The sequence below is a fragment of the Prionailurus viverrinus genome, chromosome A3 (genome assembly GCF_022837055.1).
Source record: "Prionailurus viverrinus isolate Anna chromosome A3, UM_Priviv_1.0, whole genome shotgun sequence".
In the NCBI taxonomy this organism is placed as follows: domain Eukaryota; kingdom Metazoa; phylum Chordata; class Mammalia; order Carnivora; family Felidae; genus Prionailurus; species Prionailurus viverrinus.
In genome coordinates, this window is record NC_062563.1 from 15,278,397 (window position 1) to 15,298,141 (window position 19,745).

The 19,745-nt window shown below is 42.6% G+C and overlaps 1 protein-coding gene across 1 annotated transcript; it reads right to left on the reverse strand.

Moving 5' to 3' along the window:
* Positions 1-291: 291 nt before the first annotated feature.
* On the reverse strand, positions 292-1,300 carry SPINT4 (serine peptidase inhibitor, Kunitz type 4). Its single transcript, XM_047852729.1, has 2 exons — positions 1,186-1,300; positions 292-473 (listed from the first exon to the last, which is right to left on the reverse strand). Exons 1-2 carry the CDS (start codon positions 1,298-1,300, stop codon positions 292-294), a joined length of 297 nt encoding a protein of 98 aa, XP_047708685.1.
* Between the last annotated feature and the right edge of the window lie 18,445 nt (positions 1,301-19,745).

Sequence of the window (19,745 nt, forward strand, 5' to 3'; positions counted from 1 at the left end):
ATAATACAAATCTACCTTAGGGTGATTTTAATTTTAAATTGTATCAATACATGTAAATTGCTTAGGGCAGCACCTGGCACACGGTAATTATCTGATAACTGGTGACTACTATTTTTCCTCTGGACTTTTGATTTCCTAACTGAAAAATGACAAATGATCCTGAGATCCAACCCAACTATTAAACTTTTTGGTTAGGACAGTCCTCCCTCTTCCCATCCCAACCAGGGATCCTAGGATCTCAGAGCCTCTCCTTTTCCTCTCCCCCAAGGACCAAGGGCAAGATGGGACTCCTTACTTTATTCTGTATTCTTCAACACAGGCTATGTCACATTCTAATTTAAGCTTGTAGTTGTTAAGGTTGCCATTACAGCCAGTGAAGATAAAACTTTCACATCTTTTGGAGGTTTGGTTGTAGAAAAATCTAAAGTGAATTTCAAAACAGCTGCCAGGATTCATATCCATTTTGCAGGGATCTGCATGAGAGGTTCCCATTGAGTTAGGGGGAATTAGTTAGGACTCAGCAGGAGATCTTGCCTTCCAGGGCCCTTAGAAATTCCTCATGTTCGTTTGGAAATGGGTGGTAAGTGATTGAGTGACTTGACCAAGAGCCCACATTTGCTAAGTGGCTGGGCCAGAGTTTGGGGTGTCTGACTTGCAGGATAGACTCTGCCACCTTCCCATGCTCCAGAAGCACCAAGCCTGTACTCATGATCTGTGGAAGAAAGCTTCATTATCTTTCACATCTACATTGTGAGCTTATTAAAACAGGGGCCATGTGTTCAAGTGTTCTCTATGCACTGGGAGCCAAGATATTGAAAATGCCTGTTTTCTCAGTATCCAACCCCCTTTATTCTCATCTCAATATGTACTCTTGAATGGTCTGAGATCTTTGAAATTTGTCATAAAACCCCTAATTCAAAATACTTTTGGTCCTTTGGACACCCTTCAAAAGACGGCCCTATCTGGAAGGGTGTTATTTGCATCATAGTTTTTTTTTTTTTCTCACCAGACATCCACAAGACCCCTAGATTAAGCAATTCCCAGAGTCAAAGGATTAAGAATCTATGGGTAATAACACAAAAGGAGAACCTTCATGGACCAGCTGTATATCACATTTTCTTTTTTACCACTTTCTCCCTCATTCATAGTTGGTCTTTGGATTTATTTTCTGCTTCAGGTTCATACCTTTGAGGTCTCCACATATCATTTCAGCAAGTCTAGCAACACCACCCATTAATGGGGTAGTCAGCAAGAAGAAGATGAAGAGACCTAGAAGAAATCCCAACTCAGCAGGCTTCATGATGCAGCAGGCAGCAAGTAGAAGAGTCTTAGCGTCAACTGATGTTATATTTTGGCCTTGATACTTGAGAGGGCTGAGCCCGCTTACCCCAAGGGCCAGGACTGGGCATTACTAGGTGTTGAGTTGAACAGTGAATGCTTGGGTACTCAGCCATGAAGCTGAAGGTCCCAAGCTGATTAGACCCCTGATAGTGAGTCCCATGTTCATCTAGAAACTATAGAAACTAAAGCTTCAGAGCTGCTAACATAAGTTTAATCATGGAGAATAGAATAATTAGGGCAAAAATTAAAAAAAGCTTACTTCCTTTCTTCTCTTCAGCCTTCCACAATAAGGAAGAGACTGATCCTGGTGAAACAGGAAGAATGTAATAAAAACAATAATAGTAATGATAGTAACTAACCTCTATGGTACTTCCTATATGCTAGGCTCTATCTATCTATCTATCTATCTACACAAAATCATTAAATTTCAAAAAAATCACAGGCACCCTGTGAGTTTCATGCAATTATTACCATCATAGATGAAGAAATTGAGGCCGAGGTTAAGTTATATGTGTAAGGTCACCCATCGATTATGTAAGTGGAATCAAAATTTGAACTCACTTTACCTAGGAATATGGGACAAATTTATTTTTTCTTAGTTTTGTTTTCTTGTAAGACTTTTGAAATTTTGACTTTCACATTTATACTCTTCTTTATCCATTTCAAATTAAGTTTCATGAGTGGTGTAAGATAGGGGTCCAATTTCATTGTTTTGTATGTGAATATGTAGTTTTTCCAGCATCATTTATTAAAGTGACTATCCTTTTCCCATTGTGTATTCTTGGTTCCCTCGTGAAATACTGGCTAACCATATATGCATGGGTTTATTTTTGGGCTTTTGGTTCTGTTTCATTGGTCTATGGGTCTGTTTCTTTTTAAATGTTTATTTTATTTTTGAGAGAGATAGAGAGCAAGCAGGGGAGGAGCAGAGAGAGAGGGAGACAGAGGATCCGAAGTGGGTTCTGCACTGATAGCAGAGAGCCTGATGTAGGGCTTGAACTCATGAACTGGGAGATCATGACCTGAGCTTAAGTCAAACGCTCAACTGACTGAGCCAGGCACCCTGTGGGTCTGTTTTTATGCAAATACAATAATGTTTTGATTACTGTAGCTTAAAATTTTTTTTTAATGTTTATTTATTTTTGGGAGAGAGAGAGAAAGACAGAGTGTGAGCAGGGGAGGGGCAGAGAGACCGGGAGACACAGAATCCGAAGCAGGCTACAGGCTCTGAGCTCTCAGCACAGAGCCGACGCGGGGCTCGAACCCAGGAGCCGCGAGATCATGACCTGAGACAAAGTTGGACACTTAACTGACTGAGCCACTCAGGAACCCCTGATTACTGTAGCTTTTTAAAAAAAGTTAATTTATTTGTTTTGAGAGAGAGAGAGAGAGAGAGAGCGAGTGAGCAAGCAGTGGAGAAGCAGAGATAGAATTCCAAGCAGGTTCCGTGCTGTCAGTGCACAGAGCCCGACATGGGGCTTGATCTCATGGACTGTGAGATCAAGACCTGAGCTGAAATCAACAGTCAGACACTTAACCAACTGAGCCACCCAGGCACCCGGGATTATTGTAGCTTTTAAATGTAGTTTGAAATCAGGAAATGTGGTGCCTCCAGCTTTGTTTATCTTTCTCAAGTTACTTTGGCTATTTGGGGTCTTTTGTGGTCCATACAAATTTTAGGATTGTTTTTTCTATTATGCCTTTGGAATTTTGATAGGGATTGCATGGAATCTATAAATCCCTTTGGTTAGTATAAGGGAAAAATACACTCCTCCTGTGTGTCGTTTACTCTCCTGACTGTACAATAACACTGCCTCACTTCTGAGACCAGGTGTGAGTGTGTGTGTGTTTCCACACATCAAGCAATTCTGTAACACCAGCTGGGTGCCCTACAATTTAACTAAATTCTCACACTATTTACCTGGAAATATCATCAGATCCCACAGATAAGGGCTCAGTCTGACAAGACCGCACCCCTCTACTCACATGAGATACCAATGACAAGTCCATGTTGTTAAGGGTACTTCTGACCAACCAGTTATAAATTGGACGTTCCCATGATCCCCTCCTTGGGTTTGAGCAATTTGCTAGAGCAGTTCTCAAAATTCAGGGAAAACAGTTTACTTATTGTGTTACTGATTTATTATAAAAGGCTACAACAAGTTTTGTGGAGCGTGAAACCTGTATAATCTTGGGACCTTATTTTAGAAAATAATGCAATGGGGGCGCCTGGGTGGCTCAGTCAGCTGAGCTTCCAACTTTGGCTCAGGTCATGATCTCGCGATTCGTGAGTTCGAGCCCTGTGTTGGCTCTGTGCTGACAGCTCAGAGCTTGGAGCCTGCTTCTGATTCTGTGTCTTCCTCTCTCTGTCTGCCCCTCCCCTGCTTGTGCTCTGTCTCTCTCTGTCTCTCAAAAAATAAAATAAAATGTTAAAAAAATTAAAAAAAAAAAAGAAAGATAATGCAATGGAACAATACAAAACTACAGATAAAAAATTAGGTAGGTAAGTGAATATGTACTTGGAATGAAAAAAGAAATTACAAAAAAATCACATGTTTCCCAAAGCTTATAAATATATCAAACATCATGAATCCTAGAAAAATAACATTTCATTACCATTATTTAAAATATCTTTATAATACCCTTTTCCTATATTTTGTGGCTGATTATTCTTTGGTCACCTTTTATTATGACAGTGATTCTGTAATATCTTATTTCTATAGGGAGAACAGAAAGATAATTCAGTCTTTTCTCTAGCATGGTTGATCAAAAATTTAAAGTTATAGTCCTGAGAGCTAATACATAGCATAGTGGTTATAGTCAACAATACTGTATTATAATCTTCAAAGTTGCTAAGAGACTAGATTGTAATCATTCTCCACAAAAAAGAAATAACAATTATGTGACTTGATAGAGGTGTTAGCTAATGCTACAGTGGTAATTATATTGTACTATATATAAATTTATCAAATCAACAGGTTGTATACCTTAAATGTACACAATGTCACATCTCAATTATATCTCAATAAAAAAATAAGTTACTGATTATTTGGGAAAAATCCTTTCCAGATTGATAACACTGGCAAAGCCACATCTGTAACTTTCTTCATAGTTTCTGGTTCAGGTGGTGCTACATGCCTGGGGCAAGCCCTCGGAGAATTCTAGCTCTTTGATCTGGATCCAATGGACTCTCATTGCAGCCTAATAGCCACTGATCCAGCTCCACCAAGTCCTCACCACCCTCACTGTGCCTGTCCTGGGTTCATGATATGGCCATGAAACCTTGAACTCTGGCTCCGAGCACGTTGTAGTGCAACATCTTATTGCTACTTCTCCCTGAGGTCAAACGTGGGAGCATTTTGACCGATGGGTGCAACCAGGGGCAGATTGTCAGTGAGGGTTGTCCAGACATGAACACAGAAGTAACTTAAGATCGCTATTAGGATATACCCCCCAGCCCACCACCCTTCCATCCCCCATCTTGGGTTGGGACAGTGATGGCTGTCTCTGGGCTTAGACGGTGTTGTTCTTTCCTTTCCTCATCCTGAGAGAAGCAAGTGACGGATCTGGAGCTTAAACTACATGAGTTTCATGGTAAATTAGTCTTTTCTGCCAAACTCAAAATCTGTTTGCAAGTCAGATTTCGTTGGGGAGAATGACCTCAAATTTATTGTTTCTCAATGCCTTCCTAAAAATGGACTAAGAAAAACAATATTGTGGAGGCCTGTGGGGGAAAAAGAGGATAATTAGTGCCTTTTTTCTTCTGAGTTCTTGAAACACATCCATGGGCTATACCATGTAGGGCCTCCAAAGAGCTGTTGTCATTGAATTGCGTGTTGTTGGCTTATGCTTAAAAACCCTTGGAGAAATAGCCCCAGAAAACTTCCTGGAATCTAACTTGAGGTCATCATGGAGAGTGTTGTCCATCTTACTGCACAGTCTTTCCTCTTTGAGAACATGTGGAAGAGCTTGTCTCTTTTGCTGTTTACTACCATGATTATTTCCACTGTTCCTGAGTATCTTTTTGGGCTAAACTTATGCTTACTCTAAAAGTTGTAACTGATTGTACTGCCCTTGTTGTGTTGTTATTATGAAAGCTTAGAGCTAATTTTATAATATTTATTTTATTTATTTTTTATTTGAGAGAGAGAGAGAGAGAGAGGGAGAGAGAATGGGTTAAGGAGAGGAGCAAAGGTCGAGAATCTTAAGCAGGCTTTATTCTCAGTGTGGAGCCCAACACAGGGCTCCATCCCACGATCCTGGGATCACGACCTGAGCTGAAATCAAGAGTTGGACGCTCAACCAACTGAACTACCTAGGTGCCCTAGTTATGATATTTCATAGCAAGTATCTGTGATCCTTGTAGCATGTATTTGCTGTGCTAATCTTCTGCATAGTTTTACCGTACTTTATTATTTTTATATCTTCTTTCCTCTGTCTTACTTAGATAGGCTAAATTTATTTATTTATTTATTTATTTATTTATTTATTTATTTGAATACTATGTATTATGAATCCTGGTAAGCTGCCTTAAATCTTTCAAAACGAGGTTGAATGTCAATAAATAAAACCGTAAATTGATTTGAACCCAGGTCTTCACATTAACTTAAATTATTTTTTCTAGGACATCATGCTGCTTTGAAGGTGGATAGGAGGGGATGGGACTCTGGGGACATAAGATTCCCCTTTGTTCATTAGTTACATCCTGTCCTGCCCCAAGGGCTGAGAGGTAGTGAAGTGGGGAAGATGGGAACTAAATGCAAGAGGAACCACCAAAACTCTACGTCCCAACCTAAAAGGATAATCTTATCTCAGATGAAATTTCTTCCATGTTGTCCTGATAAAACCAAGTAGCAGGTTCATCTGAACCCTTCTGGGTGCTTTACTCACTGCTCCAGATGATTAGACTGAATGGCATAGTAGAGCAGGACTGAGACCCCTGGAGGGGCTACATTCTTGCCCTACCCTTTACCATGAAGGAGTGTTAGAATATTGCAAGGCTAGACTCTAGGTCAGGAATTCCTAATGCACTAGGGAGTTATTCTTTCCTGTAATCAGAACCCACAGTTTCGCTCTCAGTTTAGGAAGGGATGCCTAATGACAAAAGGCTGATGGAATGTAGGATCTATCTCTGACTTCTCTGAGTGGATGGTTTTCTGGAAAGCGGCCCAAGGGAGTAAGTACCTAGGTACTTTGTGTATGAAAAGCTTAATAAAACTGACTCCGGTTGATGGTGAGAGTGGACATGCCAATAGTGCAGACAAATCCCCCTGAGTCAGGAAGTGTGTGCCTGGCAGGGGGACCACCATGAAGCTAATGCTATCAGAGCTTCATGGAATCCCAACTGCTTCCCGGGCCACTGCTCCTGATACTTCAGAGTTCCCCGGTTAAGTCTTGAAAGCTTGGCTATGAGAGAAGAGGTGGGACTCTAAAACTTGGTTGCACGAGTACATGTTGCAGGTGAAGGAGTTCTGCATACTTGAGTATGGACACTATGTTACAAGGGGTCTGAAAGCAAGAGAAGTGTACCGCATGCTTCTGCATCAGTACAGCCCATTAAACCCATGGGGACAAAGCAAGACCCAAGATACTGTGCTTTGATTCTACCAATGCCACTTTCTTTTTATGTGGCCTCGAACATATCCTCCCTTTCTCTATCAGTTATTCTAACTTTAATTTTTTTTAAATGTTTGCTTATTTTTGAGAGAGAGGGAGACAGAGCATGAATAGGGGAGGGGCAGAGAGAGTGGGAGATACAGAATCTGAAGCAGGCTCCAGGCTCTGAGCAGTTAGCACAGAGCCCAATGTGGGGCTCAAACCCACGAACCCTGAGATCATGACCTGAGCCGAAGTCGGACGCTTAACCGACTGAGCCACCCAGGTGCCCCTAACTTTAAAATGCAGAGATTAGACCAAATAATTGCACAGATCCTTCTGGTTCTAAGGTTGTGGGAAGAAGGAATGTGAATTGTGTCTGTCCAACCAGGAGTTTGAAGGTAAAAAAGGAAATAGATCTGAGGTGGTAGGTAATAAAAGCAACATGTGGTTAAACAACAGTGGGCAACTGGGTGAAGAGAAGTATTTCAGCTGCTTGGCACCGCCATGATGGAGCTGTGGGCCCAGACATGGTTGAAACTGGCCATGAAAAGCTTGATGCCTGTTTGTTGGTTCCATGGACAAAAATGGGGGTGCAAATTTGATATTAGGTGGAGCTATGAAACCCCTTACAGTCTAGGAGTCTGGGGCCAGCCTCTGGGGTTGGGTTATTATGGCCCTGATTTCCTTCCCAGACCCTGGTACATGCCTCTCCTTTTCTTTGACAAATCCCAGGGCCCAGGAGTCATGGAGTTGGCTGATAGCAAGTATACAGTGTCTGACCCAAAGTTAGCAATTTAATAAGTCCTAGTTGTTGGGATCTTACTTGTTTTGTTGTGTACTTTTTCTCCTTGAGTCTTTTAGAGCAGGGACCTTTGGGGCTCCAAGTACTCCTCCATCAAAAGAACACCCTCACTCTTTCCTTTCCTTCCTTCCTTGTGCTGAGCCCAAGGCAATTGGGCATTTTTCTGAAGTATTTCAGATCGTACTTGGAGCTTGACACCCAAGTTGCCAGAAGTTCGCAGGGAGACTGCAGTGGCTATTACTATAGCTTTCCTACCGAAAAGGCACGGGAGAGAACTTGTGCATTCTCAAAGTAGGAACCTCACAAAGCACATGAGTTCAGAGGTCGTGCTGTTAGGTTTTAAGAGCCATAGATGAATAAGCCAAAAGGTAAGAGTTTGGTGGGGGATTTACATGAGTGATGGCTTAGAAATAAGGATTTTCTTTGATTTCCAAGTGAACAGAGGTAGCTAGTGTCAATTGTTTGCAAAATTTGGGACAAATGATGACTACAATTCCAAGTCTCTCTTCATATCTCTTCCTATTAAGGCTGCTTGAGTTGTTGTGTTGCTGTCCTTGTAACTCTTGAGACTTCCAAACCTAGGAGCTCATCCTCATATCCTCCATTTACTGTTTGTCCCACCATCTCACCCCTTGTGCCCACCACATGTTATATGCCTATGGTAAATGAGGGAATGACAACAGATAGATACCCCTGGACTCAGGGAGTTTTTAGCATTTAAACTCCAGAAAAACAAACTTGATCTGTTGGGAACAAATCTAGCTCTCAGGAGCATTCTTAGATATGTTCCAAGGATCTTACTGTATCTTGCCACTGTACCCATATTGTATACACTCTGTATGTACACTCAGTATGCATTTCTACCTTAGGACTGTGCCCCTGGACTTCTAACCTTTTTCTGTTGTATTCATATGGAAACTGTTATGCAAAGTCACTAGGAGCAGAGCACTCAAGGCTAACTGGGAAAAGATCTAAAGTCATAGCTCCACAGAAATAATTTTGTCCCAATGTCACTGTGACTTCTTTCCGTTCTCTTGGTCAATGCCGATGCAAGATATTTTATTTATTAGCCTAATACTACTTGCTTAAACAGCCCTTCCCACCACTGCTCCAAAAGATTCCCTGGATTTGTCTAATGGAAAGTTTCTGCCCTGAACTCCCTTCTTGGGTGTCCAACTTCCAGGACCAGATTCTCTGATTGATTGCTGCATTAAAGTTTTCTTTTTTTTTTTTTTTAATAATTTTATTTATTTTTGAGACAGAGAGAGACAGAGCATGAGCAGGGGAGGGGCAGAGAGAGAGGGAGACACAGAATCTGAAGCAGGCTCCAGGCTCTGAGCCATCAGCCCAGAGCCCGACGCGGGGCTCAAACCCACGGACCGCTAGATCATGACCTGAGCTGAAGCCAGACGTTTAACCGACTGAGCCACCCAGGCGCCCCCTGCATTAAAGTTTTCTTAAGCAACTCAGCCATACGCATACACTACTATATTTATCATTTGTATCTTGAATCAATACACAGTTTTCCTAAGGCCTTCAAGTTCCTTTATACCTCTATTATGTAGCATTCTTGTGCTGCAGTCAAACTCCCATTTAAGATCCTTCACTGAAATAATTCCTTGTACTTATCTAGACACTCACTTAGTTCTGGTTGAATTGAAAAAGTTTGTTCCAATAAGGATGTGTAGATGGGACACAAAAGGACTTAGTAAAAGTTCCCATCAGGAGAGTCCCAGATTCCAACACAGGCGAAATCTCTGATCCCTATTTTTGGCTTCACCACCTTCCCTTTACTCTTCCTTTTGCTCTTTTGGACTACAATTTTTTTTTTCACTTATTCACCATCTCTACAGAGAATACCTCATTAGGGCTTTGCTTCTTTCACATTACTTAAATGGTGGAATATAAGAGGTACAGACAGCCTTATTCCTTATCCTCCTGCTTCTATCTTCCTAGCTCCCCTCCATCCTGTCCATTGCTTCCAGTATAATGTTCACACTCTTTATACTATCATAGTTTTCTAAAAATTTCAGAGTCATTCAGAAGGGATTTTTCTCTATTTTGAAATGCAAAGTGTGAATACACTGGATGCATATGCATTTATAGTAATTAAGTTAACCTCTTTCTTGTTAACCTTATCAAATCCATTATTATTATTATTATTATTTTAAAAATTTTAATGTTTATTTATTTTTGAGAAAGAGAGACACAGAGCACAAGCAGGGGAGGGGCGGAGAGAGAGACACAGAATCTGAAGCAGACTCCAGGCTCTGAGCTGTCAGCACAGAGCCCAATGTGGGGCTCAAATCCACAAACCGTGGGATCATGACCTGAGCCGAAGTCAGGCACTTAACCGACTGAGCCACCCAGGTGCCCCTCAAATCCATTATTATGGATCGACCCTCTTCCAATGGCCTCCAGGTGGACAGACTGTACTCCCTCTGTATTTTCTAGGTCTTTGACTTTGGACTTGATCCTTTTGTTTGCTTTAGTCAAAGAATAATATCAGGCTTGAAATATGCTTGCAGGTTGGATTTCCTCTTTTGAGCTCTGCATTTTGCCACAAGAAGAGTGTTTCTTGAGAAACAATTGGTCCAAGAAGAATGAGAGACACAAGGATCAAAAGTGAACTCTACCCTTGGCCCGGATCTAAGCTCAGTGAAATCCAGTTTAGACTAGTTAGACATCTGTTTTCCTGCTTATGTGTGAGAGACAAATAAACTTTTGTTGTTGCTGTCACTGAGATTTACTGGTGGGGGATTGTTATGGAACAATGCTGACTAAAACACCCATGCAAAAAATTCTAATGTAAATATTACCTGCTCACATGATATAAAATAGTAGAAGAACATGGGAGGTGGAAAATAATGAAAATAAACACACACATACAATATTAATGACATTTATATTTATAAACATCCATAGTATAGCAAGGAAGAGAAAATTATGGTCCTCTTTTCTGATCAGAAAGTCATGGCTGCTATTTTTGACTTCTTCCTCACGCTATTCATCCACATTCCCTTGCTTTCAGCCAGCAATGCATCAGCTGATTAATGTTGTTTTTCTCACCTGGTAGAATGTTCCAAATCCTCATTTCCTTAAAAAAATTTTTTTTAATGTTTTTATTTATTTTTGAGACAATGCAACAGACAGAGTGCAAGCAGCAGAGGGGCAGACAGAGGGAGACACAGACAGAATCCAAAGCGGGTTCCAGGCTCCAAGCTGTCAGTCCAGAGCCCGATGCGGGTCTCGAACTCACCAACCGTGAGATCATGACCTGAGCCAAAGTCAGACACTTAACCGACTGAGCCCCTTAGGCACCCCCCAAATTCTCATTTCTGAAGCGTGTGAGCTCTTCATGGCTCTGTCTGTATTGGTTGCTGTTATCTTCTATTATGCCAGACCTAGAAAGTTCCTGTGTTCTAGCTCTAATTCCTGCCCCACTGTTGAGTAGCAGTCTTATTTCTCCTTTGTAATGGTGACTGATCACTATAGCCAACAGGGCAACTTCTTTTGATTTGTTCAGTGAAATAAGAAGCACAAAGTGGCCACTTGGCAGTCTTATTCCATAAACCAGGTACGGTTTTTTGACATTTGGTAGAGGAATTCTGCCCTGGGATACTAAAAACCAAAAAAACCACACAAAAACAAAACAAAAAAAACCCCAAACTGGTAGAACACAATTGCCATTGTTGGGGACATTCTTGGAGCCTTAGAAGAAAGATCTGTGGTAAGACAGAAGGGGAACTGGGAATCTTGGGTTGATGAGTCTTTGGAAGATTTCTAATCTAGCCTTTCTTAAGGCATGTCCATACCCATCCCCCTCAGTCCATTTTCAGTTCCAGACTGCAGTTTCACTGGGCCATTTTCAGTTCCAGACTGCAGCATTCCCTGATGAGGTGAAGCACTTTATGCTAACTTCTTCTATAACTGCCCCTGGCAACACACACTCAAGGTATCCACAGCTCGTAGCCTTCTTGCTGCAGTTTTTCCTAGATGTCCCAAGCCTGGATACTTCTGTTATTTCCTTGGCTCACAAAAAGCCTCAGGCTTCCTAGCTTTTTCAGACTCTGGATGGGAAGACATCTCCCATCACCTCTCATCATCTAGACAATAGTCTCTATGCCTTTCAACCTCAGAGGACACACCTCAATCTCTTCTAAGCACTCTTATATGCTCTGCTTGGACAGCAGCAGGGTAGGGGATCTCCTCTTCCTGAAGTTCATCTGCACCCAGCTTGGGGCTGGAATGTCAATGTCTCTTCGGGCAGAAGATTCAACTCACCTGTGAATGGTTGATTCCTCTAAAGCCTCTCATTAGGCAGGGTGGAGGGGAGCACAGCATTCCTCAGTTCTATGACACCTCTTCCAAAAGCGTGTTCACGAACCCTCTCTACATTAAAGATCTAACCTTCTCTTGGATGGCTAGAGGTTAAGGGTGGCCATTGGACCCACTGTGGCCACTTGTAAATACTTTCATCTTCAGGTATTTCACACTTCTCTTTAGAATGGGTGGGCACTCGTCGATAATTGTCTGCAGCTACAAAGTCTCAGCTAAAATCTATGAGACAAAGGACAAAGTTCCATTTCACAGCCTGTCATAAGTACATTTGTTTCACACCAGGGATCTATCATAATCTACATAACTAGTCTCCTATTGTTGAAAATTAAAGTTGATTCAAATATTTTACATTTATAGGTAATATTGATGACTATCTATCCACACCACTTTTAGTAACAGTTTTCACTTGGTCTGATGGCTGTGGGCCTTCCAGTCCAACACTCATCTAATCCCCCCAAAACATGGGCCCATTCCTGTATCACTCCCAATTCCTTCAGTTGGAAAATCCGCAGTGTGGGTGGCTATGAGATAGAAGACCTTCATTTTCCCAATGTCTTCACTGCCTGTCCCTACCTCAGTTCTTTTCATATTACACTGTTATACTATAGCAGAGTAAAAAGTTCAAATACATGCTTCGACAATTAGTACATATCCTTGAATTTTATTTCCTTACAAATAATTGGAACTAAATGCTAATTCATTAAATGTAAAATAAAAACTTCTATAATAGTAAACCCTTGTAAAATTCTCTGACATCATGATCTTTATTTTCCCGTTATTATTTAGACATTAGCTCCATATAACTCAAAGCAACGTTTCCAATAGAACTTTCCACCATGTTGGAAATGTTCTGTTTGCATTGTTCAATACAGTAGCTACAAGCAAAGGATGGTTATTGAGCACTTGAAATGTGATTAGTGAGACTAGGGAGCTGATGGAATATTTCATTTTACTGAGTTGTAATTAATATAAATATATATATATTTTAAATTTTTAAATTCATTTTTGAGAGAGAGAGAGAGAGAGAGGGAGGGAGAGAGGCAGAGAGAGAGGAAAACACAGAATCTAACACAGGTTCGAGGCTCTGAGCTGTCAGCACAAAGCCCAATGTGGGGCTTGAACTCGTGAAGTTCAAGATCATGACCTGAGCCAAAGTTGGATGCTCAACCGACTGAGCCACCGAGGCACCCCAATATAAATTCACCTTTAAATCTCCTCCTGTGATCAGTGTTCTTGTAAGGGACAGAACAAACTCAGGTGATTCAAACAGTGGTAGCTATAGTTTGAACCGGCCACTCTTAGTGTGAGAGGTCACCTTGAACCACATCAGGTCAGCTCGTGGCAGTGAAGGAGCCTGTAGAGTTTTTGAACGTTTCCAGCTCAGGGTCAGGGGTCACCAGAGATCAGCTGGATTAGAAAGGGGGAAACAGAATAGAAGAGTGCAACATGGAATTGTGATAAATTTATCTTGGAATAAGTTCATTTGGATGGGATGTGGTTGCGGGAGTGGTATTGTGGGACTAGGTGACCACAAATTTCCAAGTTGGCACATTCCCATGGGATTTGCAGGGGAAGAAACATCTTCCCTAGTTGCTGGAGGCTTAGTAGAGGAATCAAGATCATTGTTGAATTATCTGGTTCTTCATCACGTGGTTTAATTATATTATCTCTCAGGGATGGAGTACTTTCCACAACTATGCTTGATTCCATCTTAGATGTTTCCAAGGTCAGAGACATGCCGCTTATCTTCTCTGGGAGCTAATTTATTTGGAACCTAGAGAAATTTTTTAAAAACATAGAGTTTCAGATGGAAGATACACTTTGATTCTTTTCTAAAACAGGAATTTTGGATGAAAGAAGGATTGAGAAGACGTGAACAATGATGGTAACCTTCTCCTCAGACTCTATCAGATGCTGTGGTACATGCTTTACCTGCATCATCTCATTTGGTCTCATGACACTCCTGAAGGTGGGTGTTATTCAGCTCCATTTATAAATGAAGAGACTGAGGCCCCAAGGAGTTGGAAATGCCCAGCTCCCCCAGGCCAGCAGGGACAAAGCTGGACTGAGTCCCAGAGCAGCTAGGACCTAAAGCACTTATATTCCTATATACTAGCTCCACCACTGACCCGTTGGTTAATGCTGTGCGTGTGACTTTATGATCCTCAGTTTCCTTGCCTGTAAACTGGGTATAATGGCTGCTATGGGGACCAAATGAAGTGACGCATGGCTAAAACATTAGCTCACATTTAAAAAGTTGGAAGCCCTTGGCCACTCCCACCAGAGCCCAGATTATATGGAAGACACTGGCAAGGTATGCCGGGGCTGTTCTGCCCATTTTACCACCATAGGCAGCTGAACACAGCACTTTCTGGGAATAAGATGAGCATTTTTCTCAGGTCCTCACTGGCACTGCTATCTCCTTCCTCACTTGAGCTTCCCAGCCAACACCAGCTCCTCCAGAGCAGTAGTGGCCAGTCGAGGGGAACGGTTCTCCAGAGGACAGGCTGCAGGATTGGGGAGAGCAAACATTCTGACATGGGGATCTAACAGATACCACAGTTAATGCAATACATCAAAGGGCACAGTCTTAGCTGAGCCTACCAGAAGATAACAGGATGGGGATGTCTATTTCTTTAGAAGACACACTCAGGTCTATGGCAGTGTTTTTCTGCTTGTCGAAGATGAAGTCTTGTCTCTCTGGGCAATGCTTAAGATGAGGCTTGCTACGGCTCATATACCTGTAGCCACACAACCCTGAAACAGCAATAAAAATACTCTATATAGTTGCATCAGCCACCTTCTGTTACCTCTCACCTGGATAGAACCCCTGGGTTCTTATTACAGGCTCAGTATCTTCCCACTGTGCAGGCCGTGGATTATGTGACAATGCGGATGCACTGAAGGAGAGCCAGGGTGTGGTCAGAGTGCCTAATCATCTACAAGGTGCAGAGGAGTTAGCATGGCTGACTCACCAGGGTCTGAACAAGGTGGTATTCATGCACGTAAATTCCTCCATTGGACTCCACTTCTCACCATTTATCAAACTCCTTTGTACAGGGTTAATGAAAGGACTGTATAAGCTGAAATAACCCTTGGAAACTCTGGTGACTTCCGAAGGACTGTTAGAAGACCCTAAGATCCTCCTCTTTTTCCAGTCTAAAACAAAATCCACCAAATTATAAATTGTAGCTTTGTTTTGGTGGTGGAGCTACAGAGGACTCTATTTTGCTCAGCTTTCTTGTAACATTGTAAAATAATAAAGATGATCCCCCTTTTTTTTAAGAGGCAAAATCTGAAACCCATAAAGAGTGGGTTGCTGGCAGCTTCTAACCTTTGCAGACCCTTTGCAACGATCAAGTTCTTCCATTCCATGTGGCTTCATGTAATCCTCGCAAAACCTGACACATGGATGTTCTCTTCATCTCTCACACGAGGAAGCTGATGGTCTCAGAGGTGTGAGGAAACTAAGGCCACACAGAGTGTGAAGGGCTCAGCTTGACTTCCTGCCTAGGACATCATTAACCCTCAGGCTGGCAGAACCTGATCCTTGGCGATGGCTCAGATGTGAGGGCCCTGTGTTCCCCTGGGGCCATGACTCTGCCTCCTTATGTTGCTCTGTGAGGTAGAACTCACCCTGGACCACATCCCGCTCCAGGGAATGAGAGCATAAACGGTGGCGGTGTGTGTGCGGGGAGTAATGGAGAAGGGTGAAACTGGGATGACAATAGGCTATTCTGACATTGCAGGAATATTGGAGAGGCTAGAGGAGGAAAACTGGAAAAGGCTATGCTGGGAATCTCAGGCCAAACCCCCATACTTACAAAATGCTCTGAGAAACATGCCTCAGTTACCAGCCATGATGTTTCTTATGTTCCTGTGTTTGGTTCTGTAGAAGAAAAATATTTTCAAATATTCTCTGGTTAAGTTTTGTTCTTAGAAATGTAGGTATTTAGGGGTGCCTCGGTGGCTCAGCCGGTTACATGTCTGACTCTTGGTTTTAGCTCAGGTCATGATCTCCTGGTTCGTGAGTTCGAACCCTGGGTTGGGCTCCATGCTGGCAGTGGACTCAGCTTGGGATTCTCTCTCTCCTTTTCTCTCTGCTTCTCTCTCTCTCTCTCTCTCTCAAAATAAATAAATGAACTTTAAAAAAATTAAAAAAAGAAATATAGTTATTTAATTTTTCCATTACTTCCATCATTAAAACTAGACCATAAAGCTAAATTTTCCTGCCATAGAGAAAGCAGAACCTCAAAGAACCAAGTGACAACAAAAAGTCTTACTTATGCCTCTGCATTGCACTTTAGAGCCTGGAAACATGTGAAGTTTCACTGCAAAGGCCCACCTCTTAAGAAAGAAGTGGTTGCCTAATTGCAAAATTTACTGAGTAATTAATCTGTCATGAGTAACGTTTTCAGAGCTTGCATGGGTTATCTAATTTAATCTCAGTCTCTTTCCAGTCTTAAATATGAGGAAGCTGATGCCCGGAGAGAGGTTGATTAAGTTGTCTAAGATCACTCAGCTAAGAGGTGATAGAGCCAGGATTCGGGTCTGGGTATCTGGCTCTGGGCCCCTACTTCATCACTCTGTTCCTTGTGTCCTATGTTGGGTATTGTGCTCAGGGCAGGGAATACAGCAGTAAACAAGACAGCTTAGAAGGTCACTGGTTGAGTCTCTTGCCTTGTGGGTCTTTATAGCAATCTCGTAAGGCTGAATTAAAGAGTCCTTATCTCATGTATGAGAAAAACAAAGACAAACATAGGAAAGGCAAACATGTCTTGCTCAAGGTCATAGAAAGACATAGTTGGAAGATAGAATTAGAAAACCAGATGTCTCATAGCTCTTTAATGCCCTTTCTCTGCTCTGGAAGCACTTCCATTCAGCAGACTTGGGGCCAGCGTTAATGCCTCAGCAAATAACCAAAGTTTTGCTCAGGCTGGAGGATGTGCAGTGCCCAGGAACACTGGGAGCCAACGGTTGGTGTTGGCTGAAAGAGGGAAAGCAAAACCAGAAAAAACAGATTGACTTTGAGATTTGGGTGAGACTTGCAGATATAATGTCCCAGGCTTCTGGATAAAAGTGGATTCTGGGCCAAGGCAGGGTCCATGGATGGGTGTTTGGGTGAGTTCAGAGAGGCATATTCAGAGATTCACAGATGTGGTGATGAGGAGACAAGTTTGGGAGTGGAGGAAGGCTCTTTTTGTCAGGACACTTAAGGAAATTATTGTTGGTAAAGAGAAGGTGAATGTTCAAAAAATACTTCCGCTGGAGGGGCTGGTAAGAGACTCTTCTGTTGAATTCCCAAATGGCAGCTGGCTCAGAACTAGGAATGAGAATCCCCTTACCTGTCATGGTTCATATTTATGTTTAGAGTACAGACTATCCCACAGAAGGCAGAACAGCACTGAAATCCTTTATGGCAATCTTCCTGCAATGTACAAAAATGAGTACAGTTTTCAGGGTCTGATTTGCAGGGTGGCGGTTCCAAGATACTCCCTGGAACACAGAACAGGAAAGAGAAGGGCTTAAAGTAGGCTGGAGTAGCATTCAGAACTCCAAAAGCCTAAGGAACTTCCAGGCAATCAGCCACCCTGATCTTTCTCCTGTGGTTATAGGGAAGTGGAATCAGATTTTGTCTGTAGCTCCTGCCTTTCTCCGAGTTCTCAGCAGGGAAAACCAAGAACTCTGGGTATCTTATTGAAGACAGAGGTAGGCAGAACCCTACACCCACTGGTGATTCACCTCCTTGCAGATCAGATATCTTATAGACCCTGGCTGGGTCCGGTTCAAGGGAATGAACAGTGTGTGGTGAGCAAGAGAGGGGTGTGTAGGTGCATTTGCACTGACTCATTGCATAGTCCCAAACAAGTTGTACGAACTTTCATTAACAACATAGTTTATCTCAGGGTTGACCTAATATGTATTATTTGTGTGTAGGAAGAATGAGTGGGAAGGAAGATTTTGGGAAAGGGCGAAGACCACACAGTAAACTGATGATACTGGCATCAGAATGCTAGAACCCAAATCACAAATGAGTTCTGAGGGCGACTTATTTCATGGAGTTGAGGGTGGGCGTTTCAGAATGGGGTGCAAAGATTGGCTTTTCTTTCCTCCCAGGTCTTTTCTGATAAGGAAGCCAGAGAACCAGGATGCCCCCACTTTGTACTATTAGAAAAGAATAAGAATCTTCATGCTAACATCCCATTTCTCCCATCTCTTAGTTCTTGGGTCAAAGTCCAGACCACCTGCACCAGGAGATCCTACTGCAGGGCTCCAATTCACAATCTTCATTCTGTTCTTGAACTCCATGGCATTAAGAATAGGCACCATAAACCCCTTTATTGAAGCCAGGCCAGGCCTTAATTTTTGTACCTTGTGACTTGCCCTTTCTCAGGGCAAATGTCATAGGTGAAGCATTCTATAAACCCCTGTTGACTTATTCCTTTGCAAGTATTTGCAATTAGGAGGGGATCCATAAGATATCATACCGACCTGGAAGGAACAAATGATGATGAAGTTGAGGGCTATAATTGTAACAGCAAATGGCACCAGAGGAAAAAGCCAAGGCCCAAGCTATTGACAACTTGGCAGAGACCAGTATGAAGCTCACCCTGGGTCTCCAAGTCATCCCATGGCTCATTAGTTCAGTGCAAGAAATTGGAACTGGCCCCCACTTTGGGGGAGCTTGGGGAATCAATGGAACAGTGTGGGGAAGGAGTCTGTGAGCCAGGGATCTCAGAGAGGCGGATCTTCTCAAGTTTTGCCTCCTTTTCTGGGTATCTGGTGCCAATTTTACTCACAAAGACTTACTAGTCTTTCAGGACCCCTCTTTGTATTTCCTTTCCAATTTTAGTCCTTGAGGGGCCCCTGGGTGTCTCAGTCTGTTAAGCGTCCAACTTTAGCTCAGGTCATGATCTTGTGGTCTGTGAGTTCAAGCCCTGCGTGGGGCTCTGTGCTGACAGCCCAGAGCCTGGAATCTACTTCGCATTCTGTGTCTCCCTCTCTCTCTGCCCCTCCCCAGCTCATGCTCTGTCTCTCTCACTCTCACAAATAAATAAACATAAGAAAATTAAAAAAATTTTAGTCGTTTATTCTCCAATTAACTCTACCCTGGATTCCCCCATTCTCTTGCATCTAGTTTAGCCTCCCTCAGTCTTACAAATCTGCGTGCCCTCTCTGAGACCCCTAAAACAGGATCTTCCCTCCCTGTACACCTGAGATAGTACTCACATCCCTCTTCTGAGCCTCAGTATTCTGAGGATGCTCTCTGCATAGAAGGGTGCAGGTATGATGGATAATAGTTCACCCATTTGGCATTGGTCAAAGTCAACATAACATGGTCAGCACTCTTGTTAGGTTGAGCTGGGCAATGGTGGCTGCTGAGATGGACTCTGTACTTTGCCATTGATGACAGTCAGTGGCAATTGTGCAGGTCCCTCTGAATATTTAAAATGTGGAATAGGGGTACCTGGGTGGCTCAGTTGTTGAGTGTCTGACTCTTGATTTTGGCTCAGGTCATGATCTCACCGTTCATGAGTTTGAGCCCTGTGTTGGGCTCTGTGCTGTCAGAGCAGAGCCTGCTTGGGATTCTCTCTCTCTCTCTCTCTCTCTCTCTGTCTGTCTCTCTCTTTCTCTCCCTCTCTCTCTCTGCCCTTCTCCCACC